This window comes from Pleurodeles waltl, chromosome 1_2 (assembly GCF_031143425.1).
Source record: "Pleurodeles waltl isolate 20211129_DDA chromosome 1_2, aPleWal1.hap1.20221129, whole genome shotgun sequence".
Lineage (NCBI taxonomy): Eukaryota > Metazoa > Chordata > Amphibia > Caudata > Salamandridae > Pleurodeles > Pleurodeles waltl.
This window is the reverse complement of record NC_090437.1, coordinates 420,249,100-420,270,966: the sequence shown is the minus strand read 5'-3', so window position 1 is coordinate 420,270,966 and position 21,867 is coordinate 420,249,100. Positions and strand designations below refer to the sequence as shown.

At 46.1% G+C, this 21,867-nt stretch overlaps 1 protein-coding gene across 1 annotated transcript; it reads right to left on the bottom strand.

Moving 5' to 3' along the window:
- Positions 1-14,950: 14,950 nt before the first annotated feature.
- On the bottom strand, positions 14,951-20,609 carry DMRTA1 (DMRT like family A1). Its single transcript, XM_069240543.1, has 2 exons — positions 20,060-20,609; positions 14,951-16,710 (listed from the first exon to the last, which is right to left on the bottom strand). The coding sequence occupies exons 1-2, from the start codon at positions 20,553-20,555 to the stop codon at positions 15,947-15,949; spliced, it is 1,260 nt and encodes a 419-aa protein (XP_069096644.1). The 5' UTR covers positions 20,556-20,609; the 3' UTR covers positions 14,951-15,946.
- Positions 20,610-21,867: the final 1,258 nt, after the last annotated feature.

Sequence of the window (21,867 nt, the reverse complement as noted above, 5' to 3'; positions counted from 1 at the left end):
GGTAATTTAAGTGGGAAGGCGTTCCTCCACTCTCATGCAGGAACTGCCCCTGGTTACAGTGTGACTGGAAGTTGATTGATAGTGATGCTGTACATGCTTTTTTTACCTGCACCCAAGACTGGGGAGGCTGCATGTTGGACTTCTCCTATACATCTGCGTAGTCTCTCATGACTGGGGACTATCAGTGTCACTTCACCACCAAATATGAGAGGTGTGTGTATGTGTGTGTGTGTATATAAGAGGCTCGAGTACTCAGTGCTGGTTTTATGATACCTATTTTTAGCACCTTACAAATAGTGATGACTTACCTGGCTCAGTATCCTATTTCTTTAATGTTTTTGTGTAGTTCCAAATTGGAGGTTGACATTGAGAGATACATAGATCTTGTTCATAGCTCTTTCCATTTTGTTTACTGTGTGTCCCTTTCATGTTAGATTATGCTATTTATCACTTCTAAACAACACAAATGTATATTGCTGGTGGTCAATTTGAGCCCCTGGTAGTTCATCCTCTCTCTGCCTTGAACCAAATAAAATTGGTGAATCCCTAGTGGGTGATGTCCCTGAACCATTAAGGCGAATGATGAACTGTGTGGCGTAGAAGTGGATGAGATGAACCAGAGGCCAAACATAATCATTAAACTTGCAGAGAGATAATGTAAAGCCATGTGAAATTCACACAGCAAATGGTAAGGTTCCAAGACAAAGGGTCTTATTTAGAGTTTGGCAGATGGGATACTCCGTCATATCATGCCGGAAATGTATCTTGTATCTCTAAAGCAGACATACAGAACTAGCACCCACTCACTTTAGTAGATGATGATTGTGACCTACAGACTAAAATCATGACATCATTCCTGTGGAACTTCTTCCCATTTTCAATTAACAAAAAGACCAAACAGCGTTTAAGGGGAAATAAACATACTCAAGTAACATCCGTCCCGCTAACATTGTTATTATGGATGGAAAGTCTAGCAAGACATGATGTGACACGGTCATAAATGCTTAAAAGGCATTAGAATGGCTTGAGTGGCTTGGTTGCTCCATACACTCCTACACCATGGGCTTTCCATGGAATTTATTACACTGTTGAGATCTTACACTATGCTAAAAGAGCCTGCATTTTGGTAATGACTTCTCTTAAGAATTTAATCACAACAGAGGCAGTCATCTGTGGTGTCTCCTGTAGGAGGCTGACCCTCTATGTAGTATGTAAACCTAGGCACATTGTGCAGGGGGTCCAGGCAACCACACATTGGTTTATAGAGGTAAAAACTTGGAGAAGTGCAAAGCATTTGTTGTACTCACAGTATCGATCTTGCCACTCACACACTGAAAGGAATAACTTGTGACCAATTTATTAAAATACTTCAGATTTTTATGTCATTTTAAGATTAAGATTACCAAAATTGGTTAAGTACTTTTTAGATATGGACTTTTGAAGTTTAATAAAAATAGTCTTTTGTGCGTAATTACACACCACAGGAATCAATGGAAAGTCACATTTAAAAATACATAGACAATCCCACAGTTGCTTTACCAATTTCTTCTTTTGCAGGTTGGTCGAGGTTGTCGGTGGGCACACTGTGCCAGCTGGAGAAGTTCAGGCGGCTCCCGGTTCCAGGGGGAGCAGCAGTGAAAGGTCTCTGTAGCTGGTAGAGGGCCATGACAGGGGACCACTTGGAAAAGATCTGTGCAGGTAAGTTTAGAGGTGGTTCCTTGGGGTCCCCTTGGGGTGTTACAAGCAGTGAGGGACACTTAGGGCACAGCAAGTTCTTTGTTGCAGGGCACAGGGCGGCTGGGTGCAGAGTGAATTGGAGAGCAAGGAACTGATGCCCTTTGGATCTGGAGGTAAGTCGGTTCAAGGGTCGTTTGCAGGACAACTGAGCCCTCTGTATGGGGGTGTCCCGGGATGACCCCAGGAGCAAAAGAGAGGTCAGCATTTTCTACTTCTAGTGGGCATTATCAGGTCACTGTTATGCCCTTTGGGCTAAATAATGTCCCTGCCACCTTCCAGAGGTTGGTGAACCAAGTCTTTGCTGGACTGGAAACATTTAGTGCAGCTTACCTGGATGACATAGATGTCAATAGTTCCAGCTAGCAGGATCACCTTCTTTACCTAGGGAAGGTCCTCAGGGCTCTGCAGAAGGAAGGCTTCACTGTCAATGCCAGTGGGTGCCATATTTGGCAGGGAAAGGTTGTTTACTTGGGTCATTTGTTTAGTGGAGGCGAAGTACAACCCCTCCAACCCAAGATTGAGACTATTCTGGATTGGGAGGCTCCCATAACCCAGACACAAGTCAGGCCATTCCTTGGCTTGACTGTTTAGTGTAAGAGATTTGTGAAGGACTATGGCACTATAGTTGCCCCCCAGAACTAACCTTCAAGAAAATGCCCAAAAAGGTTAACTGGACAGTGAATTGTCAAAGGGCCCTTGACACTCTGAAGGAAGCTATGTGCTCTGCTCCAGTCCTACATATACCAGACTACTCCAGGCAATTCATAGTCCAAACAGATGCTTCTGAAATGGGGATAGGATTGGACCTTTCCAAGGAAAATGATGATGGACATGACCAGCCCGTTGCTTTTATAAGCAAGAAACTACTCCCTAGGGAACAAAATTGGAGTGACATAGAGAGTGAAGCCTTTGCTCTGGTTTGGGCCCTGAAGAAGCTGAGGCCATCCCTGTTTGACTCTCACTTGATAGTTCAGACTGACTACAGGCCTCTCAGGTGGCTACAACAGATGAAGGGTGAAAACCGCAACCTGCTTAGGTGCTCTGCCAAAATTGGGGGTTTGTAAAGGGGTTGACCACCTGCTGCTAGCAGCAGGCCTGGGGGTCGAGTTCCAAGAGTGGTAAGCCCTTTGAAGCTTGCTGACAGGGCAGTGCACATTCCTGAGGGAGGCGGTGTTAGCACCTCCGCCCAGCAAGGGCATTGTTTTACAAACCAGAGAGACAGGGCTGTCCCCCAAGGTTTGTAGGCTGGGTTTCTGGAGGTGGCAGGCTGGAAAAAAACTAGTCAGCAACAATGCCAGGGTAGTTAGAGTTTGCAGGGGCCACCTCAAAGGTGACCCCTGGGTACATTTAGGGATAAATCCAAAACTGGTACTAGTTTGGATTCATTGTTCAGAATTGTTTGATACCAAACAACCCAGGGTTCAGAGTGGCCATCATGAAACTGTGGAAGTCGTGTTGAACCTGTGTCTAGCACATGTATTAAAATGGCTGCTCTGTTCACTCACTATGTCCCAGGTTTGGCAAGGGCACAGTGGGGGCATATTGCTCATGCAGCTATGCCCTCACATAGAATATGGTGCAGCAGCCAAGGGGCTGTAAGGCTTGACAGAGGGGGGGTCTTACCTATAGTATATGCAGTGTATGGCAGACAGGCAGTGTGCCATGTTGAATTTGTTTTAGGTTTGCACCAACACCCAGCCTGTAATAGCGAGGAGCCTGCCTTCTGCGGAGCCTCGAGGACCTTCCCTAGGTGGATACATGGCCCTAGAGGGTGGCACAATTAGTGCTGCTGCACACATAGTACCACATGCACTGGGTACCCAGAGACCTTTTACTAAGGACTTATAGTGGTAGCAAATGGTATATCCAATTGTGCAAATGCATCAAAACAGTTTTAAAGAAAGAGCTCTCATCCAAGGGACCTGGTTAGCAGGGGCCCTGGCCACTACAATTTCTAAGTTACATCATACATCAGGCAAAAGGTGGTGGCTAACCATTTCAAAAGGAGGCCTTTTCTCACACCTCCCTCACCTCTTCCATTCTCACTAGATGCAGAAACATTTTTGAAGAACAATCGAAATAGAAACATTGGTCGAAATCTAAGCCCCAATATCAAACTTTCTGCATATATTCACGTCATTCTCTTGTTTACCATTCTTTTATCCTTCACTTCAAAGATCATAAATACAATTAGCTTGTATGCGCTATCTAGACACAAATTTAATCAAACTAGTATAAATATAAAGCCCCATCACAGCCACTGTACCTTTGCATTAGATTCCAAATATGAGTTTGATGTTGACAATTTCGAAACTGTTGAATAATCAATTACTTGTTAAACTGGAAAACTGTGTTGGTGTCAAAAATGAACTTAGTAAGTGTTCCATTCTCAAACTTTGTGTGGTAACCTTTAAACTATGAGGATGGTGATCTTCATGATGAATCTCTGCCCTCGAGCCATGTCTCCCTCAATTATCTCTCCAGCTTTCTAAGAAAACAATATCAAAGCAAAGTGTTCATATATGTAGTCTCTTAAACATACCCTACCTCCCTGAGAAAGTTTTTAAATTTCAAGTACAGATGGACAGCCAACTTTCTTGATATTTCCCTTCATTATGTCACCTAGTCAAATACTGGGAATAATATCTGCAACTGTCCTGGAATTATCTTTATATTGCTCCAGATCAAACCATCCCCTTTATCTGTTTGCACATCAATGCAACTGAGGGATTATAGGACCAGTCTAGGTACCTGACTACACTAATCGTTTAATGTATCACATAAGGAAACATTAATAGAACCAAGGTATCTCTTTGGCGAAGATAATGCAGGCACATGACCTTGCCCTAGTCTCATATGGGGATGACATGCAGCTTATCCTAGCTCTCACTCCTGAACCACAGCAGACATCCCGCAATTAAACTCTTGCCTTAAGAAGATTACAGATTGGATGTCAGACAGGAGCCTCAAGCTAAATTGTGGGAAAGCTGACTTGCTGGTTGTCGGCAATAATCTCTCAAAATTGAATGAACTACCTCTGCTGGTGTTGGAGGCTGGCCCTCTATGCAGTGTGCAAAACCAAGAACAGTATGCAGAGGGTTCAGGCAACCACATGTTAGTTTCCAGAGGTAAAAATTAGACCACCTAATGCTCCAATTTTTAAGGTAGCTGGTTGAGCAGTTAGGCTGATCCAGGAGATGTGCTAAGTATTTGCTGTACTCACAAATCCAATCATGCACCACACACACTCGATGAATAACTTGATACCAGCATTTATAAAAATACTTCCAACTTTTATATAAATTTTAAGACCAAAATCTTTAGAATACATTAAGTACTTTTCAAGTTATGACTTTTTGAAGTTTTAGCAAAGTTAGTCTTTCAGTGCGTAATTACGCACCATTGGATTCAATGCAGAGACACCTTTAAAAATGCATTCAAAATCACACAGTTGAGTTACCAGTCTCTTCTCTTGCAGGGTGGCCGGAGTGGTCGGTGGGCACACTGTGCCAGCTGGAGAGACTCAGACGGCTCCCGGTTCTGGCAGGAGCAGTGTTGGAGACGTTCTTGGCACAGGAACGGGCCACCTGGAGGGGCCACTTGGAAAAGGAGCTGGTTCGCAGATTTAAAGATGGTGCCCTGGGGTCTCCTTGGGCTGTTGAGGTTGCAAAGGGCTGGGGACCTGGGGCACATAGCAGATCCCATGATGCAAGGCCCAGGGTGGCCAGGTGTGCAGGGCATTTTGGAGGTCTTGGATGCTGTGCGCAACAGAGTCCCCTGGAGGTGATTCTCTCTTGGGTTGCTTATAGGAGAACGGGGGCACTCTGGTTGGAGGTCTGGGGTGTTCCTGAAGTCCCTCGACAAGGGCTTCCTCCTGATCCTTTTTCAGCTCTGGGAGAGCTGATTTTCTGCTGGTCTGATGTCAGCTGACCAATACCCAGGGTATTGCTGTACCTTGGCCACTAGAGGGCGCAGTACCACCAAACTTGACAGAGATGTTGGACATCTCTGGGTGGTCGTCAGTGTGTCATTTGGTCCAGCTGTGACTTCTGGTCACTGAGATATCGGTGACTCAGTGAAGTGACCCTCACTGGTCTGTTGGTCCTTTGCAGGTTTTTTATTTTCTTGAGTGGTGCCTCCACTCAGGAGGGAGATTTAAGCTGTTAGCAAAGCCTGGAGGTCCTCTGGGGCTTTTGAGGTTAGTCCAGTGGTCAGCTCCTACGCAGTGTCGATTGTTGGAACTCTGGTGCAGCAAGCAGGGGTCCTAAAGCCCCTTCTGGTGCAGCAGGTCATCAGTTTTCGTCCTGGCGGGTTCTTTGGTGCTGTCTTCTTTCTTCCTGTTCAATCTAATTTCCTGGTCTAGGGGAGCCCACTAAATACTAAAATTAGTGGGCGTTTTAGGAAGAACCTGGTAGTGTCCAATGGGACATTTACCCTTGAGTGGCTACACCCACTACAGTGACCACTTCCTGTGGAAAGGGTCAATTCCGTAAACCTTATTGGGTATTTTCCTCCATTCTAAGATGGAGAAAAATGAGATAGAGGGTCCATTTCGCATGCAAGCCGTTGGGGGGGGTGCATGCACAGTGAGGCCACTCCTCTTACCCTTTGTCTGGTTTTGTAGGAGGCTGGCCTGGCTTATAGTGGGTACCTGATGGTACTTACACCTTGTGCCAGGTCCAGTTATCCCTTATTAGTAGATTAGTAGTGTTCTAGCAGCTTAGGCTGATAATGGTGGCTATAGCAGAGAGGCTTAGGCTGAACTGGTAGACATGCAAAGCTCCTACTATACCACTTATATCATATAGCACTATATCATAAGAAACACAATACTCAATGTTACTAAAAATAAAGGTACTTTATTTTAGTGACAATGTGTCAGAAATATCTCAGAGGATATACTCCCTTAGGAGGTAAGTAAAATACGTGAAATATACACACAAAACAAAATCAGGTAAGTAAACAGTTAGAAAAGTAGTGCAAACACTGTAGAAAACAATAGGATGCAATAGGCCTACGGGCCACACAAACCATATACTCCAAAAGTTGAATGCGAGCCACAAAAGGAACCCAGGCCTAGTGTAGTGTGTAGAGGGTCGCTGGGAGTTTAAGAAAACACTAAGGGTGTCCAAGATACCCCACCCCAAGACCCTGAAAAGTAGGAGTAAAGTTACCCTACTACCCCATAAAATACACTAAAGTGATAGGAGATTCTGCAAGGACAACAACTGACTGCAAAGCACTGAAGACAGATTCCTGGACCTGAGGACCTGTAAAGGAAGGGGACCAAGTCCAAGAGTCACGCAAGTGTCCGGGGGGCAGGAGCCCACTAAACCCTGGATGAAGGTGCAAAAAGGCTGCCTCCAGGTGGAAGAAGCTGAAGATTCTGCAACAACGGAAGATGCCAGGAACTTCTCCTTTGCACAGAAGATGTTCCCATGCTTACTGGAGGATGCAGAGTTGTTTCCATGCAGAAAGACCGCAAGCAAGCCTTGCTAGCTGAAGAAAATGGGTGCTGCCTGGGCCCAGGAAGGACCAGGAGGTCGCCCCTTGGAGGAGGAGACAGAGGGGGCACCCAGCAGCACAGAGAGTCCGCGCAGAAGCAGGCAGCACCGCAGAAGCACTTGAACAGGTTTTCAAGAAATCTGAGCACTGCAGTCGTCTCAACACTACAAAAGAGGGTCCCACAAAGTCGGTGGTCAAATCAGCAAATTGAGCAATGCAGGACAGAGTGCTGGGGACCTGAGCTATGCTGTGCATGAAGGATTCCTTGCAAAAGTGCACAGAAGCCCTAGCAGCTGCAGTTCATGCAGTACACAGGATTACTGTCTGGCGTGGGGAGGCAAGGACTTACCTCCACCAAATTTGGACAGAAGGACCAGTGGACTGTTGGGGTCACTTGGATCCAGCTGCTGTGTTCCAGGGACCACGCTCGTCGAGATGAGAGGGGATCCAGAGGACCAGTGAAGCAGAAGTTGGTGCCTGCGTTAGCAGGGGGAAGATTCCGTCGACACACAGGCGATTTCTTCTTGGCTTCCAGTGCAGGGTGAAGGCAGACAGCCCTCAGAGCATGCACCACCAGGAAACAGTCAAGAAAGCCAGCAGGATTAGGCGCTACAATGTTGCTGGTAGTCGTCTTGCTACTTTGTTGCGGTTTTGCAGGCGTCCTGGGGCAGTCAGCGGTCGATCCTTGGCAGAAGTCAAAGAGGGAGATGCAAAGGAACTCTGGTGAGCTCTTGCATTCGTTATCTGAAGAGAAACCCACAGGAGAGACCCTAAATAGCCCTCAGAGCAGGATTGGCCACCTAACCAGGTAAGCACCTATCAGGAGGGGTGTCTGATGTCACCTGCTGGTACTGGCCACTCAGAGGCCTCCACTGTGCCCTCACACGTCTGCATTCAAGATGGCAGGGGTCTGGGACACATTGGAGGAGCTCTAGGCACCACCCCTGGGGTGGTGATGGACAGGGGAGTGATCACTCCCCTTTCCTTTGTCCAGCTTTGCACCAGAGCAGGGGCTGGGGGATCCCTGAACCGGTGTAGACTGGTTTATGCAAGGAGGGCACCATCTATGCCCTTCAAAGCATTCCTAGAGGCCAGGAGAGGCTACTCCTCTCAGGCCCTTAACACCTATTTCCAAAGGGAGAGGGTGTAACACCCCCTCTCAGAAGAAATCCTTTGTTCTGCCTTCCTGGGACTGGGCTGCCCAGACCCCTGTGGGTTGACAGCAGCAGTAGTTGCAGTGAAAACCCCAGAGAGTTAGTTTGGCAGTACCCGGGGTCAATGCTGGAGCCCCGGGGATGTATGGGATTGGCACCCCAATACCAGATTTGGTTTGGGGGGACAATTCCATGATCTTAGACATGTTACATGGCCATGTTTGGAGTTACCACTGTGAAGCTACATATAGGTATTGACCTATATGTAGTGCATGCGTGTAATGGTATCCCCGCACTCACAAAGTCCGGGGAAATTGCCCTGGACAATGTGGGGGCACCTTGGCTAGTGCCAGGGTGCCCTCACACTTAGTAACTTTGCACCTAACCTTCTCTAAGTGAGGGTTAGACATATAGGTGACTTATAAATTACTTAAGTGCAGTGTAAAATGGCTGTGAAATAATGTGGACGTTATTTCACTCAGACTGCAGTGGCAGTCCTGTGTAGGAATTGTCTGAGCTCCCTATGGGTGGCAAAAGAAATGCTGTAGCCCATAGGGCTCTCCTGGAACCCCAATACCCTGGGTACTTAGGTACCATATACTAGGTATTTATAAGGGTGTTCCAGTGTGCCAATCAGAATTGGTAAAAATGGTCACTAGCCTGCAGTGACAATTTCAAAAGCAGAGAGAGCATAAGCACTGAGATTCTGGTAAGCAGAGTCTCAGTGACACAGTTAGGCACCACACAGGGAACACATATAGGCCACAAACTATGAGCACTGGGTTCCTGGCTAGCAGGATCCCACTGACACAGGCAAAAACAAACTGACACACAAGTAAAATTGTGGGTAACTTGCCAGGCAAGATGGTACTATCCTACAGTTTTCCCGCCTTTGCTCCCACCCAAAGTGGGGGCTCGCAAAGGGGGAAGCCCTCTGGTGCTAGCAGCAGGCCTGAGGGCTCGAGTTTCAGGGGCTGTAGCCCTTTGAAGCTCACCGCCAGGGTGTTGCACATTCCTGAGGGAGGGGGAGTTAGCTCCTCCACCCAGTAAGGGCATTGTCTTACAAACCAGAGAGCCATGGCTCTCCCCCAGGTTTATTGGCCATCTGGAGTGGCAGCCTGGATGGAACCAGTCAGCAACTATGCCAGTTATGGTTAGCTTTTGCAGGGGCACCTTTAAGGTGACACTTGGATACATTTAGGGATAAATCCAATGCTGGTACCAGTTTGGATTTATTATTCTGAGTACCAAACAACCCAGGGTGCAGAGTAGCCATCATGTAACGGGGAGACTCATGTTTGACCAGTGCCCAGTACATGTATGTTAAATGGCTGCTCTCTTCACGCACTATGTCTTGGGGTTGTCAATGACACAATGGGGGCATATTGCTCATGCAGCTATACCCTCACACGTAGTATTGTACACCCTGCCTTAGGGCCGGAAGGCCTGCCAGAGGGGTGACTTATCCATCATATATGCAGTGTAGGGTGGGCAGGGCACACAGAGGGTGTGCCATGTTGAGTTTGTCTTTTTAGGTTTGCCCCAGTACACTCAGCATGCAATGGCAGTGCTGGGTGCATCTGGGTGTAGTACCCTTGGGGGTGGCACAATCAGTGCTGCTGCCCTCAGGGGTCTAATTTTTCTATCTCTGGGTACTGGGGTACCCATTTACTAGGGACTTATGGGGATAATTAATAGTGTATCCAATTGTGCCAAGCATCACAACAGATTTAGGGAAAGAGCTCTGTCCCAGGGAACCTGTTTAGCAGGGGCCCTGCGCACTACCAACTTCTAGAACACTTCAACATCAGGCAAAAAGTGGGGGCTAACCATGCAAAAAGAGGCCTCTTCTCACAGCCGGAATGTCTAGGAGAGTGACCAAAACTCCCTAGGGCAGTAAAAAGTCTAGGTTTCTGGCTGGAATTGAGAACATTTATTCAATGGCTACCACAGACAGCTAAGAGATTGGTCATACAGTGATTGATCAACTCTCATCTTGATTATGGCAATTCCCTCTTTCTGGGTAGTCTAAGTACATCATAAGACGTTTATAGGTCACCCAGAATGCCACGGCATGTACCCTTCTTAAACTTCGTAAACAACCGGCCTTGGCAGCAAGGGATTGGCCTCCACTACAAAAAATGATGCATTTTAAAGTTCTGTGCATGATCGATCGTGCAATTCACTGAAAAAGTCCAGTTATCATTCTGCAACTTCTAAGCCCTTATACCTCTAGGAGACCACTACAATCCAGGAACGTAAAGCTACTGACTGTACCCAAGGTTAGAAAAGCAAGATGTGATGGTCGATCTTTTGCACATTTAACCACCGTTATGAAATGATTTCACGGCCAATCTTAGATTGGATTTTTCTGAAATCTTTTTCAGTAAACTTCTAAAGACATGTCTCTTCTAGTTGTCATGTCACTTTTATACCAGTTAGGAGCTAGCAGGTGTGCCTGTCTTACCACTAGGAGGCCCTTATGGGTAGCTGTGCGCTATATAAAAACACTATAATAGAATAGAACAGAACAGAACAGAATAGAATGGTTGAATAAAGCAGCCTGTTGCAACAAACAAACAAACATTGGAATATAAAGATGAACAGTACAAAATGTGTCACCTAGCTAGAGAAAGGAATTTGTTTAAACAAAACAGTGCTGTCCTCTTCAACTTGCTTCAAGAAATCTAGTAAAAATATTGAATACTACAAATCTTTATCCGTTGCTATTATTAAATGTGTTGATTTTATGGAAATGACTGGGATGGCAGCTTACTTATTTTCTTTGCACCCTTACGGCATCATTTACAAGGATTTTGCACCACCTTAGTATCATTTTTTGACACTAAGGCAGCACAAAAGAGTCCCCCACCCTATGCCATATTTACAAACTGGACCAATGTCACCATTTTGCTAGTTTGTAAATCCTTGTGCCACATTATACCAGGTATAATGTAAGCAAAGTAGGTGTTCCCCTGTTAAAAGCCCCACAGAAATGACGCAGTCAAATGTACAAGATTTCACTATACCATGTTGCGCCAGCATAGCATAATTTTTTTAACACCTGCTCGGGGCAGGATTAAAGGTGATGCTGTGCTGTTGTCTATGAATCCCCCTTAACACTGCTGGACTAGCATCAAAATGTTGACGCTAGTCCAGCAATGTTAAGGTTTAGAACCACAACAGCGTCAGAATTTCTGATGCTGTTGTGGACACTTTGCACCATGTAGCACTGTTTTGTAAATACAACACTCCCATTGTGTCATTAGGGGGGGCGCAGGGTGGCGAAAGAAAACTGGTGCATCAATCACGATGTACCAGTTTCTTGTAAATGAGCCCCTTAATTCTAAAGCATCTACTTTTAATCATGCCATCAAAGGCAGTAGTGGTAAAGACATCAACAACAGAATTGGCAGCTTTCTGAATCTCAGCACTAGTCAAAAGGAATAAATGCAGAGAGTTGTGGTCTAATATTTGTCTTTGAATGCTGTGCTCTTCCACATTAGTCTCAACCACATAATGACTGTACTTTATTGCCCAGGGGGTTCCCTACCCTCCTCCCCCATAAAAAAGATAGGTTTACAAAACTGACCTTACATTCTTAGATCAATGTAAGGCAGGCCTACTTGCTAAGAAAATACCCTTCTCAATGCTCCCTTGGCGCAGGTAGGGCCTTACCATTCTGAAACTTCTTCAACTGATACCTTATAAGCTCATATATCCTCCTCTTCATCGCTCTTCAATCAAGAACCCTACTTTCTGGCCATCATGGTAAACTCTTGTACATCTTGGTAGCCTCCACATTCTGGTGAAAAGACTCCATGGAGAAGAGTGAAGAAGGCCCTTGGGCATGTGACTAGTTAACTACATCCAGCTTTTACTTACTTTAGTTGCATCTGAATGTAAATTATGAACACTTACGACAAGGAAGACAGACGTGGAGGGCCTTCATTGCTGCGCTACATGCAGTTGGCATAATCAGCATTCAGGTGCCTTTTTTTTACGTTTTATATAGCACAAACTCGATCTGAAGGTATTGGAGCACTTTACATGAGCACCAGTTACGTTACACAAGGGCACATTCATTTTTTGTAGGCACGTGGAGATTAAGTGAAATGCCCAGAATCACAGGCTGTTGAACTGACACTGAGACTCAAACCTGGTTCCCCGCTCCGAAGTCGGCAGCCCTGGCCTGCACTTTAAACAAAATGGTTTGCTGAAGCCATATTTTTGCATGGCTAAAAAAGATGTCCCATAATGCCCCTATTCAACCTTGCTTGGAAAACCACTACTGACTCTAGAACTTGTATATGAATCACAGGGCTAGCTCTGGAGCTTTATTTAGGTGAGCTGTAATGACCCAGATTCATCCCACACAATGACTTGGCAAGAGCCTCTATATGCAGCTGCTCACCCCAATAAGAATATGAGTTTTGTTTTTTTCATTTTTGGTTTTCAGGTAGTTTCTTTTTGATTGCTTTTAGTCAAAGTAATTCCAGAACAATCTTTTGCGTCCTTACGATTCCAAGGGATATGAGAGTTCGATGTTAAGGTTGGAACTTCACCTTAAACAATTCTTCCCCGAATTTACCTCGTTTGAAAATGATTCTGATAAGTTTCCCTGGTCCCACAGATGTCCTGAGCAATTGACAATCCTTACCATGCAGTGCACTGGCATCCCCCAATATTTTGATCAGCTGTAGCACTGAGGCTCAGATTGCACACAGCTTGTGGGGGGGTGGGGGGGGATGTACTCAAAACCTTTTTGAAGTGGGCACCTGTGTACATGTCTGGAGTACAGTTACTTAGAGTGGTGGTGAAGTACCAATGCCTTTCTGGTTAACAGCTACTTCTCAAAAGATGGAACAGCAAACAATCAACACAAACAGGAAGTCTCCAAATGATAATAGAAGGGCTTTCAGAATGCTGGTTTGAAATATCCCTAAATTGAGAATGGTGTCAGTATTTGCCTATTCATTAAAACATCTACCTACACATTTAGTGCATTAAGAACCGGCTCCAGAGATCTGTCTGCTGGTTGCATGTCACTCATGCCTTATCAGTACATGTTTTGTGAAGAAGTGAAGGTTGCACTAAGCTGCCCTGCTGGATCTGTTCTGCGGTAAATAGAAGATTGCTTAGTGCCTTCTGGAAGATAGTGGAGCTTGCTTTGCTGGTATGCTGTCCCTATTCTGTGAGAAAGTAAAGCTTCCTCTGCTGCTTTCTGACTTACACGTGTCCTGTAACTGGAAAAGCCTGTTCTGATGGTACCCTAGCTAGTGCTAATGCAGTCCATTTTGTAACTTTAGAACTTTATAGTGATGTGAAGCTCAATATAAAGCTTTCCCTTATAAACAAAAAATAGCCAAAATGCCAATAGTTGTTTTAATGCGTGATGTGAGTGAAAGAGTGAACCCTTACAAAGTATGTGAGCCGGATTTACTTGGGGCTTTTTGAAAGAAACAGTTTTTTAAATGCAGTAGGCAACTTTGCAAAATTTTAGAACATAGTTGGCAAGTGCCTCAATGTCGTGTATACCACCCTCAACCAGTTCTGCCATTTTATAGCCAACAGCATTGTGTATGCTGGGGTTTACAGCCTATTGTAAAACTGGCAAAAGAAAAACTATAGGTCCCACAATTCAAAATGCGGGTGGCTGAAAAAATAGAAGATGATAGTTGGTCTAGTTCCAAAGCATAGAGTTATTAAATAAAATTAAAAAAAATAGTTTATGACTGTATTCTTTTTATCCTTGTAGGCAATCACAGATTGAACAGCCCAGTGGGTGAGAGGGCGGAGACAGCCTTTCAAATGATTTTCCTGCTGATGGGCTAACACTCCCTGGCAAAATCAACAAAAGCCGTTGTTAACAAGACAAAAGTAAACAGCAGAGACACAGAGATAGAAAAAATAATGTCCTGTCACCCCCTTACCGAGTACACCCTGGGCCTAGAAGTAAAGGCGGTTTTAGGTTCTGCACTTACAACACAGCTGTGATGCCCCCTGAGGTAAACAAGTGCACCACATTCTGCAGGTGCTGCCCCACGATGGCCGATAGTGATGCTTTGAAAGTGCTGAGATATACCTCCCTATTAAATTGATGCTTTCTGTGAAACTGCATAACAGTGGCAACTGGCACCAACAGCCCCCTTAGAAATAATGACTAGCAGGGCACCACATAGAAGCCTTGACTCATCCACTTTAAAGGGTGTCCAGTGCCTCTGTCCCATAATAACCAGAGCCCAAGGAATCTCATTATCTGAATACCAATTAGCTTGACACCGGGAACTAGTTCTTCACACCTTGAGAGCATTTCTCTTTGCTTAGGCAGTACCCCTGTTCATTTTAGTTGTTAGATATTTGATTGACTACCTTTTTGCGATTTGGTGGATTCTCAGCCACCCGGCTCAAACCAAGGATTGCCACTGTTTACACTGGAGGTCGTTAAGAAAACTAAGGCAGACGTACCCTAATAAATTTGAGATATTGCGGCATCGTCTGCCCCAATATCTACTGTAATCAACCAATAGTAAAAAATTACAAAACCAAGAATAGCAGAAGGCACCTGAACTTTTACTCCATAACACTGGCCACATGACAATACATGTCTACTCACTGCTGTTACACAATATCAGAGCTCAACATGCTCTAGCTGCTCCTGGAGAATCCCTTTGCTGTCCACCTTGCTGCCTTCGGACAGGTAAGTGTAAAAAGGAAGCAACGTCATTATCGCACGAGCTTTCGGTTGATAAACTCAAACTCGTACTTTTCTCGTTCTGGTCACTTCTTATGTGTGCATCCAGTTTTTCTAATTGCCCTCAATCGTAATTGAACTGCAGGGTTACATAGTCCCGTATTCTTCCTTTTTCTTTATTTTTCTTGCACATCTATTACCCATTCAAAAATCATTAAATGTTTCAACTACGAAATTATCTCTTGCTCATAATAATTTCATGGACATAGGAGTTCATGAACACATTCACCAGAAAAAATACACATTGTTTCACCTATAGAATGTTTGCAGGGGAGCAAATGTGCTGTATACTAGTTAGTTAAGAAACCCCTCAATAGGCATGCGGTGTTGCTATGTGGGCTAACAGTAGCTCATTTGCTCACAATTCATTCTAATACAGTTGGTATCTCATTTAAAAGTAGAAACCTAAAACTCCAATTAACAGAATGCAATAAAAATAATAAGCAACACTTCCCTGATCTTCAATTTCTTTGGCATAGCTCCACAAGTGAGCTGCGCTTTTATTACGAAACATTAGAGCACTAACATGTTTCTAAAAGAAATGTCACGTTAACAAAACAAATTAACCGAGATTTTATTTAGCATAAGGCCATTGGCGGCAGGCATTATAGGACTGTGCAATTTGTGACCGGAAGTATTTTAAGATCATCATTATGAAGCGACAATGACTATCTTTCGAAGTGAATTCAGGTGAAGAACAGATGTTTATAGTTAGCTAGCAGCTGCTGCGAGTCCTTGGAAGCAGCTGTATAGAAATCAGAAGGCTATGCAAGTTCAGACAACAACAGCTATGAAACTAGAGTTTGTCCTGGTTAAGCTTGGCATAGAGTGCGCTGCTTGCCAGAGAGGGATCCCTCCCGGCGCCGGACACAGAATAGTCCAATGCTGGGCGGAAGGGGAAGGTGGGAATAAGTCCGGAACTGAGGTAGGGGGACATGAAGCCTGTGATCCCCCTGCCCGGGCTAGAATAGGCCAGTCTCAGGGGGCTAAACCCCAATCGTGGGTGGAAGCCGTATAGGTTCGTGTCGCCACCCATCGGCGCGCAGTGGCTCTGCAGCGGTGAAAAGGCGGACTTGCTGCTGAAGGCTCCGAGCCCCAGGCCGGCCAGACTGAAGGTGGGCGCACGGTGCAGGCCGCCGTAGGCGGAAGAGGCCCCCAGTGGCTCCCTGGGCTCCAGCTCGTGGTCTCTGCCGTTTAGCACTTGCTCGATGGCTTGCACCACGTCGCCCTTGCAGAGGTGCAGGATGTCCTCCAGCCGGCTCTGCCGGTGCTGCGGGAAGACCTTGACAAGGATCTCTAGGGGGTCCCTCTGCTTGGATGGAGCGGCCGGAGCGCCTGGGCCATCTCTGGACCACTCGGCCTCGTTTCCGGACTCTGGGTCGGAGGAGGAGATCGAGTCGGGGCTGTCGGCGCCCTCGGAGCGGCGCTCGGGGCTGGGCGAGTCTTCTTTTTCCGAGGCTCGATCCTTCACGCTGGCGGAGCCCTGGGAGAGCTGGTGCGGCAGCACTGGGGGCCCGGCTATGCCCCGGTAGTACGGCTCCGGCCTGTGAGGCTTCTCGTCTGGGGAAAAAAAAGTGACAACACCGGCTGGTCAAGAAACCGTGTATAATAGTTGTGGAGCTGAAAAAACATCTCAAATATAGACATTTCAGTTCTAACTCCTAAATACCAAACACACAATCCCACGCCTTAATTTAACGTTACGCTAATAAACTGCTGCGTGCAGTCCTTTGTGAGAAATAAAATTAGTTCATCCCAAAAACATTTTCAACCTAGCTTGTCCAGTCATAATCTGAAAACTCGCAGCTTCTGTTTGCGCCTTGATTTAGGGGTCAATTGGCTTGAGAGGAGGAAGTGAATGGCTGGAAGAGAGGGGCTGGGGGGTGTGGGTCTATGTGGGATCAAAAGAGCCACGAGGGTGAGACTCTCTACTTCACCTTTCTTTGGAGTGTTTAGTAACGTTTATCCTTTTTTTGGACTGATGTATCAATAAAGAAAATGACATGGAATTCGCGGACCAGTGACCCACGTTTCTTCCCTTTAGAGCCAACCTTATACGACGAAAAACAATGCTAATTGGCCAAGTACGAATTAAAACGACGTTCTATTTCTATTTAAACGTCTATCAAAATAACAGCATTATGAGAGATAACAACAGAGGGTAAGGTACAGACTGAAATCGAAATATAAAAAGTGCGAAAAAAAAGTAAAATAGCTAATCATAAACATATTGTTAGGTCAGTTCAGCCACAGAGAAAATCGAAATATATATTTTTTCAAATGGCAGAAAAGGACAGTAAAACAGAGCAAGAAGATCCTCAAAAGATAGATGTAGTCACTTTACAGAAGACAGAGACTGAATCCGGTTCAATGGTGGATAAGTAACAAGAAACGTACATTCGCTAGGACATCGATCATAATTTAACGTAATCTCACGGTTGGATAATTTTTGTTGAACGTTTCCTGATAAATCCATTAAAATATCAAAAACTACGGTGTTTAAACTTCGTTTAGAGAAAAACAAAAGTACGAATTTGTCACAATCCTGAGCAATGGTCGCCAATGAACGCTGTTTAGCAAACGTTTTAATTCCATGTTTCATTTAAATAATTTCGTTTAATTTTACTGAGCAGGATCGACGTGACAGGGAATCTCAAAATTAAAATGGCATCCTATTTAAACATGAGCAATTAAATTCGTGATTTGTGTATAAAATGTACTGGTGGCAAGTGGCGACAAAGGTTGTTTTTTTACCTAAATTAGTGTTACCTCGCACTCTAGCGTTATTTTCGCATGTCGAAGGAAAGCTGCAGGTGCACTGCTAGTCGAGCGCCTGGAAGGCTTGGAGTGCCACGCATAGAAAGCACATCCGAAATGCTGTTAGCTGAGTATACTATTGTACGCCCTGCTCGCCTGTGTGTGTCACGGCATATGTATATACCTAAACTACCTGGCAGTCCTATTGATTTAAGAGGAGCGCACCGGTTTGCGTGAGATGATTTGCTCACGATTTGCATGCGTGTGTGTTGCACTCAAAGCTATAAAACGACTACAAACACCGAGGAGGAAATAATGTTACAGTAAATCTGTACGAGTCTGCTATACTCTCGATGATATTGCTAATCAAGGTTGCACAAAGCTGAGAAAGTTTTGCTTCTGAGATCTGCCCCAAGTTAACTGCACAGTTTAAAGTTTAAGGGCCGTTCTCTTACAATGATGCGGCGCATAATGTATAACAATAATTAGCGCTGCAGAAGCACTTCTGCAATTCCTGCGCACTCCCAGTAACTGCTGTCTTTGCTCCCCCATGTAACTACACTCAGTTTGCCGACTTCGAAAGGATTCGAATTCGTGACCTACAGATGACAGCCGGCGTAAACGGTGAGCGTTTCACTCCGCATTCTCAGTGTATATTAAAAGACCGGGAGTTTCACACTAGTTAGTGTCCGTTAAACACACAAGGTGAAAGCTTGACGGCAAGATAGGAAGAATACCAAGGGCGATGCTTAGGTAGGAAATGAGCTGGAACCCACGTGCACGAGCCAAGTTCCGCGCGACGCTCACCATGGAGGCAAGAAGTGATGAGAGGAAACATATATTTTGCTTCGCTAACAGGCAACGCAATGCGACACTAAATACATATTTAAGGAAATTGCCGTGCATGGCACTATCCCACTAAATTTGTTTCAGGCCCTCAGGCAGAACGCAGTTAAATGCAGGTGGCAATCACAGTTTCGAAGCAAACTGCCGCGATACTCCGGGGGTTCCCAAACAGAAGCTTTTAAATATATTTAACAATTTGGGCTGCCAAGTGCTTATCACGGGATTCAACGTATTTGAAAGAGGGTTCCGGTCAGGACGGGTATCGGAAAGTGTTCATTGTCAGATCGAAAAGGCAAGTGTCTCTGTTGGCTAAAGTGGCAAGCAACGTGCAATGAACTAAGGGCTTTACGTTTACCGTTTTAAGGACTTCTAGTTCGTGGCTAGCAGGAATGGACCAGCTAACTGGAGACAGCTTTCATTGGTTCCCCCCCTCCCCGCCCCTCACTGGTAGAGTCTCCAAACGGGGTCTTTAAAGTTAAAGTGAATGGTGATGGTACACCAAGCCCCACTGGAAAAAAAAACAGAACACTGGCAAGCTGAATTATCAATTTTAAAGTAAATCACGAATGAACTAGTGGTTCGCTGTAACGTGCAGCGTTAAACCTTCCCGCCCATCAACTGCTGTAGTTTCTTCAAAGAGATATTACAGAGAATCGAATAGAGACAGCGGAAAGAGTTGCAGGTGAGTGTGGACGATGTTAAGGCCGCAGTGGGTGTGTGTGGACGATGTCAGGTGGCAGGGGAATGGTGCTCGATGCTAGGACGGAAGTCAGTGTGTGGACGATATGATGTCAGGGCTGCGGGGTGTGTGTGCACGATGTTAGGGTCGCAGGGGGAGAGTTCACGATGTTGTGGCCTCAAGGTGTATGTGCACAATATTAGTCCTGCAGAAGTGTGTGGGCAATGCGGACGGGGGCATAGCTGGATGGAGGTGGGGAGTGTGGACGATGAAAGGGGAGGATAACTTTTTCAATACATACATAATCTAGGACCTAATAAAGCTTAAAACATTACTAGTAGTGAAGTATAAGAGTGTGACAACGCTGTGGGGTGGTCACAGGATGGTGCCCAGGACCCAAGTCTTCACACGCGTGTGAGTTGAAAAACTGAGGTCAACATTTTTTTTCATCCCCCATACAATATGGACCTGAATAAAATATTGGCAGGTGACTCGTTGACAGAACATTGCATATTCGAGATTCAAGACTACTGAAGCTCGTCGAGCTATGGAAGTCAGTCTTTGTGACAATGCTCCGCTGTCAATTCACAGCCAATCGGTGACAACAGTGAACTAGTGGGCACATACCTCTTTTCCCTTCGCGGCAGTCGGCAGGGGTAATCTGGAAGGCAGCAGTGGGCACCAACTCTCCACTTTCCCTGGCTGCTCCGGGTGTCTGTGGCCCCGTGGATTCCCCCGCAGCGTAAAGGAAGTGGTGCAGTCCGCGCGCCTCGCTCTCCTCCTGCGCCTGCTGCCGCCTGAGCGCCACCTGTGCGGCCATCACGCGCTGGCGCTCTGCGATCAGCGTGCATTTGGCGCACGCGCAGTCACGCCACCTGCAGAACCGCTTGTGGCCCTTGAGCGCGGAGACCACGCCGTGGTTGCGACATCGCGCGCACTTGGGAGTGCGGGGGCAGGCCGAGGAGCCTGGTGCGGGCGAGCCGGAGGAGGCGGCGGCTGCAGCAGCGGCCGCCGCCCGCAGGAAGAGGCTGGGAGGCCGTAGGAAGGAGGCGGGCATGGGCACTCCTGGGGGCAACGCTGTGTGCGGCGGCGGCAATAGCAGAGGGCGGCCTGCGGGCTCCATGGCTGTTGCCCTGGTTCTCTGCGTAGGTGTAGACAGCTTGAGTGCGGGATGCAGTCTGAGGTATTGGGAACTAGCTGGCAGGGCATGACAGAGAAACGAGGCTCCTCCTGCGGGAGTTGGCACGCCCAGTCTTAGAGGCGGCTCCACCCTTCTACCCGCCTCACTACAACGAGAGACATAGTCGGGCTTTGGGATCTTGGGACTTTGTAACCACCCACACCAGGTTATTATCGCAAAGAGTCTAGCCCAGGCATCCCCTTTCTAGGGGTTCACTATCTTTCAGTCATAACCACTGTGCTTTAATTGAGCAAGTTCACCATCTTTTCAGGCATATCATAACAGTACACTAAACGGGCAGGTACAGTCCGTTACAAAGTACTTGCACTTCTCAGCACTGCTGCAATATTTTTAATGGGAGAGTAACAGCACCTCTCAGGAGCAAACAGGTACTCTAAATAGCGAGTACCTGCACTTCTATATTTCCATTTAAAGCACTACATAGCTTCAGATGAGGCAGAATTGCCTATTGAGCTCAATAGCCCCACCCCATCAACCCTCTCACTTAAATTTCTGTGTCTCAGTTTGATATAATGTGTTCAGTCTCTAAAGGATTGAACTTCATTGCTCACAGGAGAAACAAAAGGTTGTTAGGTGTAAGGCCTCATCCCAAAGTCTACGAAGAGGATGTGGTGCTATGGCGAGAGCTGCCAGCTTTGAGGAACAACCATGTTTGAGTCTCGGCATCAGCTTAACATTTTGTGTTTCTGGACAAATCACTTAGGGCCATATTGCAAGCAGCTTGTACTGCTGGTGCATCACCTTTTTTTGATGTACCGACGGCACAGGCTGCAGCCTGATTTCTACAAGGCAACGCAAAGCCACTTGCATTATTTTACATGCCCTGGTATATGGAGTAAAGCAACGCATTCCAAGTTGCTTACTCTGCGTCAAAGAGGTGTTCCATGGACATTGCTTTGGTTGTTCTCAGGCAACACCCATCTTTTTTGATGCATTCCCAGATTCACAAGGATTTGTAAATGTGAGAATGAGTCAAAAGCCCACGCCTCCCCCGGGGAGGCATAAGGGAGGCGCAGCGAGGAGGAATACCTTTATTTGTTTTAGTTTTTTCCTTCTTCTAGGTGTGCTGCTTTCTGCAGCACACATATAAAGAGGAAAACGCCACGCATGATTTTTTTTGTTGTGCAGGAAGGTGTCCCTCCTGCATCGCAGACACCCCTGCACCATGGTGCAAGGGTGCCTGCATTGGTACATGTCAGACTATTGTGTGTCAGCGCAGGGGAAAATGAAAGGA

Bases quoted from the DNA above. Each gene is read 5' to 3' on its own strand.
- DMRTA1 (XM_069240543.1), bottom strand. From the start codon at position 20,555: ATGGAGCCCGCAGGCCGCCCTCTGCTATTGCCGCCGCCGCACACAGCG. The intron at 16,711-20,059 runs GTATGTGCCCAC...TTTTTTCCCCAG, and splicing joins CTGCCGCGAAGGGAAAAGAG to ACGAGAAGCCTCACAGGCCG.